This window comes from Ciconia boyciana, chromosome 1 (genome assembly GCF_034638445.1).
Source record: "Ciconia boyciana chromosome 1, ASM3463844v1, whole genome shotgun sequence".
Classification (NCBI taxonomy): Eukaryota; Metazoa; Chordata; class Aves; order Ciconiiformes; family Ciconiidae; genus Ciconia; species Ciconia boyciana.
In genome coordinates, this window is record NC_132934.1 from 80621641 (window position 1) to 80636325 (window position 14685).

At 42.2% G+C, this 14685-nt stretch overlaps 1 protein-coding gene across 4 annotated transcripts in view; it reads left to right on the forward strand.

The window, feature by feature from the left end:
- ETV6 (ETS variant transcription factor 6) overlaps window positions 1-14685 on the forward strand; it is a 144555-nt gene that overhangs the window by 109501 nt on the left and 20369 nt on the right. For all 4 annotated transcript variants that reach the window (XM_072876585.1, XM_072876594.1, XM_072876604.1 and 1 more), the window contains one exon: window positions 4505-5047. In XM_072876585.1, coding sequence (XP_072732686.1) covers window positions 4505-5047 — 543 coding nt within the window. The remainder of the gene's footprint in view (window positions 1-4504; window positions 5048-14685) is intronic.

The window sequence follows — 14685 nt, forward strand, 5'->3', positions numbered from 1 at the left end:
ATGCTTCATGGACTTCTAGTATCCTGGAGATGCAACTAGATGCAGTTGTTTGCAGAGCAAGGGAGAAGGCAGCCTTAGAGAGGAACATCTAACTCAAAATCACTTCAACTGACAATCTGTCACTGCCTCATGCCAGAGTTCCTAGCACTGAGCCCATCTTGTTGCTCAGCTTTTGATCTGATTGAACAATTCATGTTGAGAGAAGGTTTTTTCTCCAGGTTTTCTCTCATTTTTACTATCAGAATTACTTGCTTAGGTTATTAGTTAGCTTTCTAGTACTGTCCACACATACCATGCCTGTCAGAGGTGGTGAAGAAAGAATAGATATGTTTGTAGAATTGCAGATTTGGGCTTCTTCTACTCATTGTTAGTACAGATCAAAATATGAGTGTGCTTCCTTCAATGGAAAATTGAGGGTTTATTTTCTTTAAAAATATATACACTAAAGAACTTCTTGGTTTTCTCCAATAACAGAAAAATATAAAGCCTAAGCCTTTTAAAAGGTCCTTTCCATGAAAGCATCAGGCAGAATTCACTTTTTCAATTAAAAAAAAAAAATCTAGGAAAAAGTAGTGTTATTCCTTTTTTAAGTAAAGAGGAGAAGAGAACAGAAGTGAGTTAGGATATCGCCCTAGTCTCTGCTAACTGGAGAAAACATGCACAAATTATTTCAAGATTCAACGTGGGATTGCAAGAGAAGATTCAGGGGTAGTGTCAGACCTGTACAAGTTGCCCATGGCCAGCCTGAGCAAGCCAGAATCAAATGGCACCAGCAAAACTCTAAGACTAAGCCAAGAGCAGCACAGCAGCAGGTGGGATAAGGACACTCCAAAGTATTCCCACACAGCTGTGTAAATATTTCAGATTAGAAGAGGGTGCTACAGTCAGGATGAGGTTGAATTGGCAGAGTTGTGCAAGAGACAGTTACCTAGTATATTAAGATAGGCACTTTCCAGAGACCATTATAAAAATCTCCATTTTTTTCCTGAAGCTTGGCATTCACCCACAAGTGTTCCCTTTCTAAATTTCAAACATAAATACTAGCTGCCCTCTCAGACACCCCTACATTAAAGATATGGAGCAACTTTCACTCTAGAGAGGATTTCACAGGGATGTTGAGTTGGCCTTTCATGTGCGTCACTTAAAACGTAAGTCCTTTGCAATCTAGTCCAACTTCTGTCAGAGGACAGGATGATTAAGAAACAACTTTGATTTCTGCCTCACAGTATTCTGGCTGCTGATAGTACCACTGTATTTGCTTAGAGAACTCAGTGCTATTACTTAAAACTTTTATTTGTAATGACAAAAATTAGTTCTTGTTTTGAGAGAACTCAAGTTTGAGTTCTTGCTGTGAGAAGAACTTCAAAACAAGCAAAAGCAATCAGAAAATCTCTATGCCAAGAATTTACAGGCAGGTGAATTTATTTATTTATGTATTTTGACATTCCTTCTTTCTTCTTCCTGTTTCACAGAGTCACTTGGGAGAAACTAGCACAATTAACTTTACCATTTTCCCTCAGCAGAATGCAACTTAGAAAAAAAGGAGAATGAATGTGAGAAGCAGAACGTAACCCTGCCTAACTCACAAACTGTAACAGAGAGGTCAAGTGTAACTTTGGCACAACTTCAAGTGGTTAAACTTCATAAGTGATGGATCTTTTTTAGAATTGCTTCTTACCCAGTGATCTTTTTCCATTTTATTCTACTGGCTCTTTTGCCCATTTTCTAATAGATCATATACTTTTGATCCTGCTTCTAAATGCTTTCATTTTAAGTCAGTTAATCCAGAATCAGATGAGACCAACATTTACGTCTAGTGGCTTTTTACTAGCTTAAGCAAAGTGGGTTTGACTGTTTGAAATCAGTTGACAGTGGTTCAGGATATCTCCAAGATGCATTGGCACTGGCTTGGAATCTGTCCTGTGGGCGTTGGTCTCTGTCCCTGTAGAGGGATGAGCAATGGAAAGTGAATTACCTACATCTCTAGTGGTCCTTCTGACTCAGCACTGAGTCATTTGATGGGATGCCATACAGGAAGCTTACACTGTCATTCCCTGCACTTCTTTTATGGGTAAGCAAAGAGTGCCGGTCTTTGGGATTGTCACACCAGCAATTGCTCACTCCCAGAGTGAGTGCAGCCCCACCCATCCCTGTATGGATCAGATAGGTCAGCAATTTTCCTGGGAGCTGAATTTCCTTTCACAGCTTTGCCTTCAAGAAAAGTGTGTTGGTCACTCAGAATGAAGAGCCAGACTAATGAGTGAATCTATTCCTGCAGGAAATGATATACCACATGTGCTCAACTTACAGTCATCAGATGTGCCAAGGAATGAATGTGATGAGGATTTTATTCTGTTCAGGGTCATTCGTGGCAGTGGAACTTCTTGGAGCTGAGTTTGAATTGTTTTATGGTAAACAGCAACTTCAGCCATGAGGGGATTCTTTAGTTAAGTATTTAAAGAGAAAGATCACGGGGGAAAGTGAACACTAGTGTGTATCCATTCGTGGTTTTTCCTCTTGGTGCTTTTTAAAGAGTTCCTTGATCGCTACCTTCTCTCTACCCTGTCCTGGCTCAGGGTCACCATGGTTTGGGAGCAGGCAGATAGGTCTGCTTCTGTTTGGAGCTTGTCAGAGCCAACTAATGTTTGCAGAGAGCTTGGTGGAAAGCACAGCAAGGTATTCCTTTCTGCTTTCAAGATAGCTGCTCCCCACAGCCAAGGCACTTTAAATAAGTAGGGCAAACAATACAATATTCTGGTCTATATTTACAGGCCAAGAATGAGCACAGTGCTTTTGAGGGTACAGCGATGGGGGTGGTTGATCTGTAGAAGATAGGACGCTGAGTAAAATTGGGGGATTGGTTTTCTTTCTGTTGTGGCAAAGAAAGGAGACTTTAAGAAAAGACAGCCACAGAGGTAGGTACAGTTGTAAATTAATTCCTTTGATCTTCACATCATTTGGGCTACTCCACATTAGCTGGCCACATGGTATTTAAACCTGTTTGCATTTAAACAAGAACAATATATAGCTCTGGAGTTTCATGTCCTCCAGCTGTTTCATTGTGAGTACCTTAAACAGCTCTACAAATGCATTTTTTTTGTCTGGGACCACAAGTGTGTGAAACAAGTGTTCTGGAGCCATGTAGTTTCTGCCTAAAATTTCAGGTTTTCCTGTAGACTTCAGCATCCTTGTATAGATGAACAGTCCATTGAGTAGGCAAAAGGCTTGATGCTATGCCACTGCTTGGCACTACATTTTCTCAGGACTAGAGCTTTTCCTGTTCAGGCCTTTCCCTGGGTAAGTGCTGATCCCGCTCCTGATGCCTGTCTGGGTTCCAAGGCAGCAGGATCCCCTGAGTCTTCACCTCGACAGGGTCTCCAACGAGTATTGCTGCCTTGACAAGAGAGCAAGAGAATCATTAAAGAGGATCAGAGCAAATGGAGTGAACAAACAAGCAGCCACAAATAGGCAGCTACTTGTTTCAGTTGTTGACAGGAACCCAGCAGTTTCCTTCTCCTATCATCCAAGACTTTCAACAAACAGCACTGAAATTTGATCTTTGTTTTTCAGATAAAAACCTGTTAGTCACTGTGCTTTGGTGGTATTTTCCCCTTTGTCAGTAATTTCCCAAGTCAAAATTGATGGCCTTAGCTAAGCTGAAAGTTTGCACTGTTTATGTCAAGCATTTCATTTTGCGAGAGGATTGTTTGTACGTAAAGACATTGACCTAGAGCCGTGATTGGTCTCCCCCCTACTGTTAAGGATCACAGCTGGGGAAGTATGCTCATGCAAAAGTGATGCTAGAAGTCCTCCTGCTAAAGAAATGTAACTGCTTATATGGGACAACCCATCAGTAGAGAGCACAGACCAAATAAAAGAAGGTAAAAATACTCTTATGAAGATGTTACATGCTCTTAAAATCAAGGCAGGGGATAAAATTTAGCTAGTGTTTCACAAGGAGCTTCCTACCAGTGGTTTTTTTTTTTAGATAACCCAGTCCGTATTTCAGACTAAGATATTCTCTACCTTGATCCAAGCCTCTACTATCTAAAACTTACTACCCAATATTTTCCTGGAGACATTTTCCCTTTTTATCTCTGTCCTCTACCTTACAGTAGAGGTACAATAACAGTAACCACATGTAGAGACATGAATGGCAGAAGATAAGTTTCAAAGCATTTGTACAGAAGCACGGTACAGCTGAATCAGATCTTACTTTCTTCACGTGTGTTCCAGTCAGCTTCTCAAAATGGGATTTCTCTTAACACGTTTCCCCAGGAACTACTGTTACATGAGAGTGTTTTCACGGTACTGATTTCATTCTGTGTAGTAATAACTATCTGCATTTATATGATGTTTTTCTGGGCATCTATAGGTCACACAAATAAAAACATTTCCAAGCTGACAGCAGTACCCAGTAAGCCCAGATAGCAGTTTGACAGTTAGATCCTACACCTTGATCACAATATAGACAATCTGTATTTTTGGGGTTTTTTCTCCACAGATAACTTTGTCCAGAGACCTTCAAGACCATCCACAGAAACAGTCCACCACAACCCCCCAACCATTGAACTGTTGCACCGTTCTAGATCACCCATCACCAACAACCACCGTCCATCACCAGATCCCGATCAGCGGCCACTGAAGTCCCCTATGGACAACACTATCCGTCGCCTCTCCCCAGCCGACAGGGTGCCAGGGACAAGGCATCAGCAAGAGAACAACCACCAGGAGCCCTATCCTCTCTCAGTGTCCCCAATAGAAAATAACCACTGCCCACCTCCTTCTGAGGTGCTCCAGAAGCCCTCCAGCCCTCGCCAGGAGAACACCAGGGTCATCCAGCTGATGCCCAGCCCTATCATGCATCCTTTGATACTGAACCCCAGGCACTCCGATTTCAAACCACCAAGGTTGTCTGAGGATGGGCTGCACAGGGAGGTAAAGCCAATCAACCTGTCCCACCGCGAAGAGTTAGCTTATATGAACCACATCATGGTGTCTGTATCCCCTCCTGAGGACCATGCAATGCCAATTGGAAGAATAGCAGGTAAGTGACATTCTCTAGGCTACACCAAAGTTGACGCTCTTCATTCATAACTAACCATGCCGTGTATAAGAGCTTCTCATTTCCTTTTGCTACTCTATGACCTCAGGAGTTTACTGGCATTCTGCAGATTTCACCGCATCTGTGGTTTACACAGTTAAATATGATTAAACCGGTTTCATGGCAGGTAAGCAAAGGTGCAGAGTGACTTGCTTGTGACCACAGAATGCGTTATTGGTATTGAAACATTTGCAGCATGACACTCACTGCCTCTCTACCCACTAGTAATCCATTTGTTTCCCAAGATACCTATCTCCAAAGCCTTGTCCTGCAAAGAGATAATTTTCCAAGAGTTGCATTCACATTAGTGTCCAGTCCTATGGAAAGGAAAAAACCCTCTGTCAGTTGCCTTTGAGATAATGCAGTGTCAGGCCCGCTGTTACAGAGATGGCGGGACTAATGAAGTATCACCTCAGAGTCCTACTTCGTAGGCTTTCCTGTGCTTCTCACACTAGGATTGTCCCTTTTTACAGAAACAAGATTGCCTTTGTCCCACACAAACCACAGGCATTGTCTCACTTTTGTTATCGTAAATAACTGACATCACAACAGCTGAATCAGGAAGCTGAGGTTACAGAAAATGTTTTTTGTACTTGAAAGGGAACTGTAAATAGATAGGGAGAGGGGGAAGAGGAATCCAGCCACTTCAGAAATATGCTGAATGCCCCAGTAACCAATTTCTTTTGAGAGATGTAAATACACACCACACCCAAAAACATTCCATGCATTTATATCAGCAGCGAGCTAACGTGATACTCAGCTCCTGTGGGGTATTACACATGTCCACAGAGGTACATTTTAAAACACCTTGTTCTTTTTCGTCCTTACATGCCTTAAATTTGTTAGGGATCTGACGTTACCTCAGCTTTAATGAGGAAGATTTTCTGTTTTCTTAAGACTTACCACGTTAAATTCAAAAGGTACATATCTCACCATGTAGTCAAACATAAAGCACAACAAGGGCCATGATCCTTTCACATAATAGAGAGATGGGTTACAGAAATTAATCTTTTGACATTTTTGCCTGGCTGACATTTGTCTCTTTCCTTTTGATTTTTATTATCCACACTATTCTCAGCAAGTTAAGAAATATACTTAATATTATGGCAGAGAAGATACCCTACTGGTTGCATCACTGCAGATTTCCTTTCTATAAAGTACTATTGGAAGATCAGGGGGGTTGTTAATTTTTATTTTTCAGAAGGAAGCATACTCCAAGAATGAAGCATAGACTGAAAAGAATATAAGAAAGAATATGGGGAGTGGGTGGTGTAATTTTTTAATTTAAACCCAGGAGTTTTCTTACATAATTGGGAATCTTTGGTTTCTGCACGTTGTGCACTGAGTCCAGTGACACCAGCCCTGTAACTAGTACTCCCATGTGCTTTCCATCCCTATGTTGTTTGCAGGGCAACAGAGCCCAAGCCTATGGATATTTGGGCCTAACACAGTTGCTTGGCAAATATGTGTAGCTGTTTAAAGTGTTATACACAGGCTATATTTTCATGCTTAGCTGCTTTCACTCGCAGTCTCGTGGCTTTGCTTAGACCCACCAGCATGGGTGGCATGTCTTAAAGAGCTGGTGAAGTATTTCATGCCAAAAAGACCTGAGGTGTACTCAAGCATTCAGTTCAGATGAGGGCAGTGCTTTATGGCCAAGGGTCAGGGGATTACATAGCTGGCGGTTGCTAGCATCTTAGATTTCTTCTGATAAATTTGCCAGTGTACTTCCGTCAGTGCCCCATGTCCTTTAATTGTAAACGTCAACAAGCCTCACTGTCTGTACAGGCACAAGCCAGTGCTATTCTGCTTGGGTTGGAATGGCTCCTGAACTGTAGCTGGACCTTATAAAGGGCTCACAGCCAATTTAAATGTGACAGAACCCAGATTACTACCAAAGATGTAGACAGCCCATGTTTCATACCTGAAGTCAACTTCATCGGTGCGATTGAATTCAATGGCAGCATACTTAGGCCTCCTAGAAGGAAAGTACACCCCTTTCTACCTGTTTCCCCCCCATCTCACAGCCTTCAATTTAGAGCTCTTGCCATTAAGTGATTTAATTTTAAGAGCATTATTTTTTATGCCAGCATAAATCTATTTTCCACCTGAGTGTCCTTATCTTCACTGACACTGCTATAGTTAACATGGAGGCTTTTGACCAACCATGGCTCGCCACTTTGATTTGAGAGAGACCATGAAAATTATAACACTTGGCTCTTAAACTGCAAATATACATCAATACAGATGTATTGTTAAAGAGAGCTTTTTAAAAATCACTGGCATTATTTCCATGTTATGGATGAGGAAGACTGATGGGTTGGGTAATGAAAAGATTTACCAATAGTCAGTGCCAGAGCTAACTACTTATCTGTTTACACTGGTGAGAAGAGAACCTTGACTTTCTACTGGCTTAACTATTTGCATGCAGGTGATTTTCAGAGGAGATAGCAATGAGGAGCAGCTACCAGGGAAGCCCCGTGGGCTGCCGACTAAAACATGGGGCTGAGCTCCAAAACATGTTCTATTCCTAGCTGAGATATTTTAAATTGTAAAAGGAATTCTTCCTGGACTTAAGATATCTCACAGCCTCATAAACCTGTTTACTTGTAGATAGAGTGTTTTTAAATGCAGCATGCAATTACTTGGTGCTGAGAAAGAAAACAATGTTTTCACTTGCTGCTGTCCACAAATACTCTGTTTTGAGGAGGCCGATCAATAGAGCTCTGGACTTCCTGTCAGACAAAATAATGACCTCTACTCACCAGCTGACTAATCTTTCCTACCTTTTTATGTAATACCATTTCTCAAAATATTAATTTTACTGGTAAAGCACTTTCCATTTTACAGCGAAGAATTTCAAGTTGAATGTCTTATTCTTTTCCTCTAAGGCCATTTTACACTTTTCTAGCAAAGCAAAAGGCATAAAGTATCTTTATGTTATTCAGTAAGTTCCCATATATTATTCATCAATGGCTAGAGTTGATTTTAAAAATCATGTTTAGCTATCTTCTCAACACACTATGCACGAGTCTTTTCCGTAACTTTGTCAGAAATAGAGGTCATTGTGTTGGGATGATCCAAAGGCAGATTTGCATCCCATGTAAATATACCAGGCAAGGGTTAAGCTAAATAACTTAGGCATCAGTAGTCATCTAGCTACAACAGCACCTAAAATATTAAAAATACCTCAGAAGGGGAGTTTAGCAGAGCAGTGTAATGAACAATTTTCCCCACTGGAACTGCTAATTCAAAGCAGCAACAGTGTTTGATAGTAGCCAGCTCCTTAACTTGGACTCTAGCAAGCAAGCAGTCTATCTGGCTTACTTTTAGCTCTGAGTTTTTTAAATAGTCCGTCTCGGTTCCCCCCAAATAGTCTCCAAGGATTTCACCGGGGGGGGGGGAGGGGGTGTTCTTTTTTTTTTTTCTTTTTTTTCTGTTTTTTAAACACAGTTGTAGTTTCAATCAAGAGAGGCACCTGAAGTTAGCTCTTCTGCAGAATGGAAATTCCACTCCCCATACACCTCTGACTGGGAGGGTTTTGTTATCAAACATTTTAGGACTTTGATATCTCATAAAAGGTACTTCCCCAAGGTACAAGGAGAAGCAGGGGTTATTGCGTTGGCAGGTGTTTGTAGCACATCATAGCTGAGGCATGCACTGCGGCCCTGGAGGAACCACAGCCACCAGAAACCCTCCTTGCAGCCATCCTGAAGTTCTGCCCCCATGGCTTTCCTTGGGAGCTCTGCCATTAACTTCAATCAGGGCAGGTTTTCACCACAAAACTTTATTTAGGTGTCAAAAATGTCCTTTTTTTCAGATATCCATGTCCACTTCAGCTTGTTAGCATGCAGGAAAATGGGAACTGACATATTAGATCTCACCAGAAAGCTGTCAGTTGCTTAAAGGAAGACAGAGGAATCCCTGCAAGAGGCAGTTATGGGATTATCTGACTAGAACAGGGTTGGTTTTGTCCTAAGTTTTATCACATAGAGGTTGGCTTAGAAACATTCCAATTAATCTAATGACATGCTGGTATTTACCTCACTTTTGATTCATTCACTTAAAACTCACTAATACCATTCTGGATGTTTCTTGTGAGGGGAAGTACATTGCTGAGCAGGTTCCTGAGATTTCCAGCTCCCAGTGTCTTTTTCTATAGTAGCTCTCTGGGACTGAAAGGCTTGTTCACTAATCCACAGCAACCACTGGCCCTGAAACTTTGGGATACAGATATAACTACCCCTTTACTCGAGCACTGCCCAGTACAGATATTAACCAAACAACTGCACAGGTGTGAAAGGCAAGGTGCCGGAGAGCAGTGGTAGGTGCAGCTGGACTCCCCCTCAAGGGGAGTTGCACTTGTCCTGTTGCACTTGGGACCCAATAAAACCCATTAGGCTCCAGGTTCACTCTGTGCGTGTCTGAGGCAGACCTATCCAATTCATACAAGCAGCTTAGAAGGATGAGCATTGCTGTTTCTCCACAGAGCCCCACCCTGCCTATTGCTTTTGATTCTGCTCTGCATTGGCGGGGGGGGGGGGGGGGGAGCGGGTGGCGGGGGGGCAATCTAAAGGCAGGTGAGTCTTGTGCCTGTTGTTGTCTATTAGTATGCTTTCTTATCAGCTGGGTTACCTTAGCAACTAGGCTGTATTTGACTTTATGAGCTGCCAGATTTGTTTCTTCCCCTTCAGGAGTCTGAGGAAAAGCCAGGTAATGTTTAAACCATTCAGAGGCACATTGCCTACCTCGTATTGGTTTGGCCCATAAAACTATTGACTGCTGTTGGAATGAGGACAGGCAAGATTCTTACCCTGCCAAAGTCATGACAGAGATCTGCCTCCAGCTTTGCTTCTGACTTGCCTCAGCCCCTTGGTGTGCTACACATCCAGAGAGTACAGGGGCGTAGCATGAACCCCACAGATTTGTGGCAAGACACATATAAGTGACTTCTCAATAAAAACAGTCTGACCGCCAAAAGTGAAAATGCAGTCCCCTGTTAAGAGCGCATCAGCTATGAATGACTCACATTCTACTAAAATATACAAAACAGCGGTTATGATGGGCGTAGGCTAAGTGCAAGCTCTGAGCATGGGGAGGTCTTCCACCCCAAAGCTCTGTAAGGATAGTAGTTTGGTTGTTTTGTGTGGGGAGAGAGGTTGGAGGGGGAACAGGATCAGGGATTCTCCTCCCCCTTTGTTTGAAAAACTTAATCATTTCTCATAAACTTGCGTGGGAGGGGAAAAGACAGGAGTTGTTAGTTGAGTGAATCTTTCACAAACATAGTGCTTAAAAAAACTGCTAATCAACAGATACTTATATTTTTACTTTGGAGTTGAGCTGGAAAGCTTCTTTTAAAGGAGGATAAGAAAAACAAAATCAGCTGATCAAGCTATTAGATCATAACACTAGACATTTAGAGCTTAAACATCGCAAGTTACTGCACTTTAAAACTCGGCACCTTGGTCATCAGTGTCTCCTAAACTTATCTACTAGGACCAGAGCCCCACTGCCCGCATTTGCTCCAGATGTGTCGATGTGACATTTATGACTGTGTCAAGTAGTGGGATGATCTTTTTTTTTTTTAACTGATATACCAGCAAAATTCTTTGTGCAAATACTTTTAACTGATATACCAGCAAAATCCTTGTGCAAATGCAGTTACAGCACATTAGTTTATTTTCCTTTCTGTACAAAATAGCTGTACAGGCACAGTTACTATGCAATGGCATATGCTGGGTGGTAGAGAGGGAGGGTGGCAAAGGAGGCAAAGAACAGTTATGCCTGTATAGTAAAGGGGGTAAAAAACAACAACTAAGCACAACTTAGGAGTTAAAAGTTTTGCAGCAGCTGATACCGTTAGCCCTCACAGAAGGGATGCAGCTTCCTGTTCCATTTAATTTTTAGTGTTTGTGCCACAGTAGTATCTATAGGCTCTATTGTGCTACAGTCCCTGCCCCAAAGAGTTTACTGTCCAAACAGACAAGGTAAATATAAATAAAGGAAGGGTACGCAAAGGTGAAAGGTGTTTTCAAGAGTTGTTGGTGAGAGGTGTTGGAAAGAGAGAGCTGTACTGCATATAAATAGTCATGCTGTACAGTGTATCAGTAGACACCATCTGACCAATCCCCCACTCAAAACTGTAGGTTAAATTTACTTCCAGATTCTAGTGACTAGTAACACCTTTTGTTATGCTATAATGCCTTACATTTACAGGTTCCAATTTGTTAAAAAAATGTATTATCCAATTTAAAATTGGAACAACCAATACCCTGCACTACTGGTCAGTCTGGTATTTCCCTGGTTTTTTTTCTTCCCTACATCTCTCATCATGACAGCAACCCTAGCTAGCCATAAACTCGAGAGGCTGGGTATATAACTTACACCAAGCTATCTGCTGCTGCTTTTGTGTGTTGCAGCATTTAAAGCTAGTTGTAATGTTTCTGTGATACAGCCACTTCTGTGTCGATGTTGCAGTCACATCCTCCAGGCAAAAGCAGAACCTGCCCAACTGTGCCCATCTGCTACTAGGACAATAACTCAGATTCTTGAACCCAAATCAGCCTGGTCTTTTTTTTCTTTTTGGTTATGAATTGTCTGCATGTGTAAGGCAGTGAGCACAATGGGCGTTACTAGCAAAGGCTTGAACCTAATTCCCTCATATAGTCATTTGGTGGTTGGTAAGTGACTTTATTCCAGAATGACAATACTGCTTTGTAAGTAGAAACCTTCTTCTACAAGAAAGTCACTTATGTGGACAGGCACGTCCACACAGACCTGCTGTGGCACTTGATATTGGAAAGAGCCTACACCAGTCAGGTTCTCTGTATGCACCAGCCCTCAAGCTTACTATGCATCCAGTGAAGTGCATCGCTGTTTGATGCTTTACTATCCCCCCTTCCAAAGTTGCATCACGAGCTTCACTGTGGTGAATTCTTATCTAAACTGAAAATGATTGCTGTATCTTCCTTTGCAGAGGACGAGTGCTGACAAACCAAGCTGTAGAGACTTAGCTTTTGTCGTATGCATCTTTAGAGGTATTCTGTTTTTTTAAGACAGCACCTATCATTGCTAATACCATAGGAGCCTACCTGTATACGTGCCTGAGACTGCCAAGGCTATCTTCACCACTGTCATGAGGCATGATCCCAGTAGGGTTTGACAGCATGGTACTGACTGGTGGGCTTTTGTGAAGCACAGACCTTGTCTGGGGTAGCTGTGACAAGACCCACCGCCAGTCTCAGCAGCTGAACAGTTACAAGCTACAGCCTGGCAAACTACAGAAAACTGGAACAGTGGTTCACTTTCACATGCTAAGTTGTAAGTGGTGGGGGTTCAGTGCCTGCTTTCTGGGCAGCTGACCCTCCTTCTCATAGGACAGCAGCCCATACAGACAGGTTGGAGCCTTGAAAGAACCTGGGAATCTTGGTGTAGGCTTGGCCTGTTGCTCCCATTTGGATATGACAATGATAATGTCACTGGCCTTGTTTAATCACTGGCCCTTGCAGTCACGTACAGTTTTACATTTGTAGTATATGCCACATCTATTTCAAGCCCCTTGTGGAAAGCCAGACTACTATAAAGAGACTGAAGTATGGATGAGAGTCGAGCTCATAGAGTTCATATTCATAGGAGAAGTTTTCATTATAACCTTGAGAGTCATCTTAACATGGCATTAACAATTAATTTCAGCATGAAAGTGTGCCTTCCCTGCCAATTTAACTAATGACACTCAAGCAATAGCTGAATGGCAATAACTTGGATAGGTGGTTGCAGATTCTCTGTGAAGTGTCTTGCTTTACAGCCACCTCCATTCTTACTGCAAAGTTACAGGAGCAGAAATTGCAGTCAGGGCTTGTTCTGATCCACTCAGAAGCCAGGACCAACCAAGCCATAGGAAAGCTCAGTCATTTAGATTTCATCCTACTCATTCTGGTAGTGCAGCATCTACATGCCATGGCTAGACAGATGTGGTAAGTGGGTTCAGAATACCCTCAGCCTCCATTAGGGTCAGCAGGATGTTAAACATTTTTTAAGAAACTCACCTTTTAATGAAAACGTGCCCCTTATTGCACCCTTTCTTCAGGCTAAAGTTGTGTTGGTAATTCAGATTTTCTTCTACAAAGCAAACTTGCATCACTTTGAACCCTCTTAGTTAAACCAGGAAAATACACTGTAGTGTTGACGCTACAATTCACTCTCTTCAGAGACAGGCCTATTTAAGTCTGGTTTTAATACTAATCAGTTAGAAGTGGCATACAAAAGTTTGCATCATTTTATGTTAATTCAAATGCACACCTTTAAACTGGTAAGACTACTGTTTTCCATCTCTGTTGAGGGAAGGGAAGGAAGAGGGTTAGAGTTTGGCTATGTCTAAATGTGGAGATTTAACCCCAAGAAGGGGAGGTCACATTTCAGTTTTCTGCAAGGGGCCTATCAGAAGTCACAAGTTTACAGCTTATGAGGTCCTGTCAGGAGGGGCTTCCTGGGAACACACTAGGAGCCATGTCCTCCAGCCATGCTCACACCTCTCAGAGCACTCTGGGCTTTCTGATGGAGCACAGAAGTGAGGTTCTTGGGCAGTAGTCTCCTACAGACAATGATTTTCAGATGTTGAAAAAAAAACAAAACGAAAGTCTAAACCTGAGGGTGAACTGAGCTTGTGACAGAAGATACTGGAGATTCTCACATTGTAGGGTCAAAAAATATTACTCTTGTTGGGAATGCCTTTGCTGTAGTTCAGTCACTCCTGCTTTTGCCCGCTACTCTAAAGTACAATTCGGAAGATAAAGCCTCATCCTTAATTCTTAAATTCCCATCGTTAAAGTGTTTGGCCAGTTTTCTGATGTCAAAGTGGTTGTGAGGTGTTTGTAGGATGTTCATGTGAACAGGCAGAGGTTGAATTTCTTTCCCTTTTCCTAGTCATTGCCCTTCATGAGCAGTAAAGGTGAGGAAAAGCCACAGGAGGATCAGAGGCAGGTTTCTTTAGTAAGATGAATGGAAGAGTGCTTTCTACCACTGTGGTGGAGCAGGAAAAGAACAACGCTTGAAGCTAATACTGGAAATACCTGTCTGTTTGGTGGGGATGGGGGGATGGAGCAAGAGAACAGGACAGGGAGAAAAAAAAGACATTTTTTAATACAACAGACTTTAGCTTGCAAAGTCTTAATCTATTAAAACTGTCTCTGACCCATCCATTACATATTCTTTGTGATTTGAGTGTTCTTTTCTACAACCACATGAAGGATATGAACCTGTTGGATCCTCCTCCTTACACGTTTTTATTGCCAAAGACAGAGCTTGGCCTCGTCTTTCTATGTTACTTTTGCAACCTCACAGCACAACTGTTTGCAGCATGACAGTCTCAGGTTTCTGCTCTTCTTCTGCCTGATCTCCCACTCAGCATTTGGGTACAAGACAGAAGCAACATACAACTGTTGTATTGTGCGGTCTGGCAACCTCTTTCCTCAGCCCCAGCTTGAATTTACTGAGCTGAACAAACAGTTGTCTGTCAAGAGGTTTCTCCACATAGAAACATTGGCTTTACTGTTCCAGCTTACCATCCCGCTTCCAACAGCAGC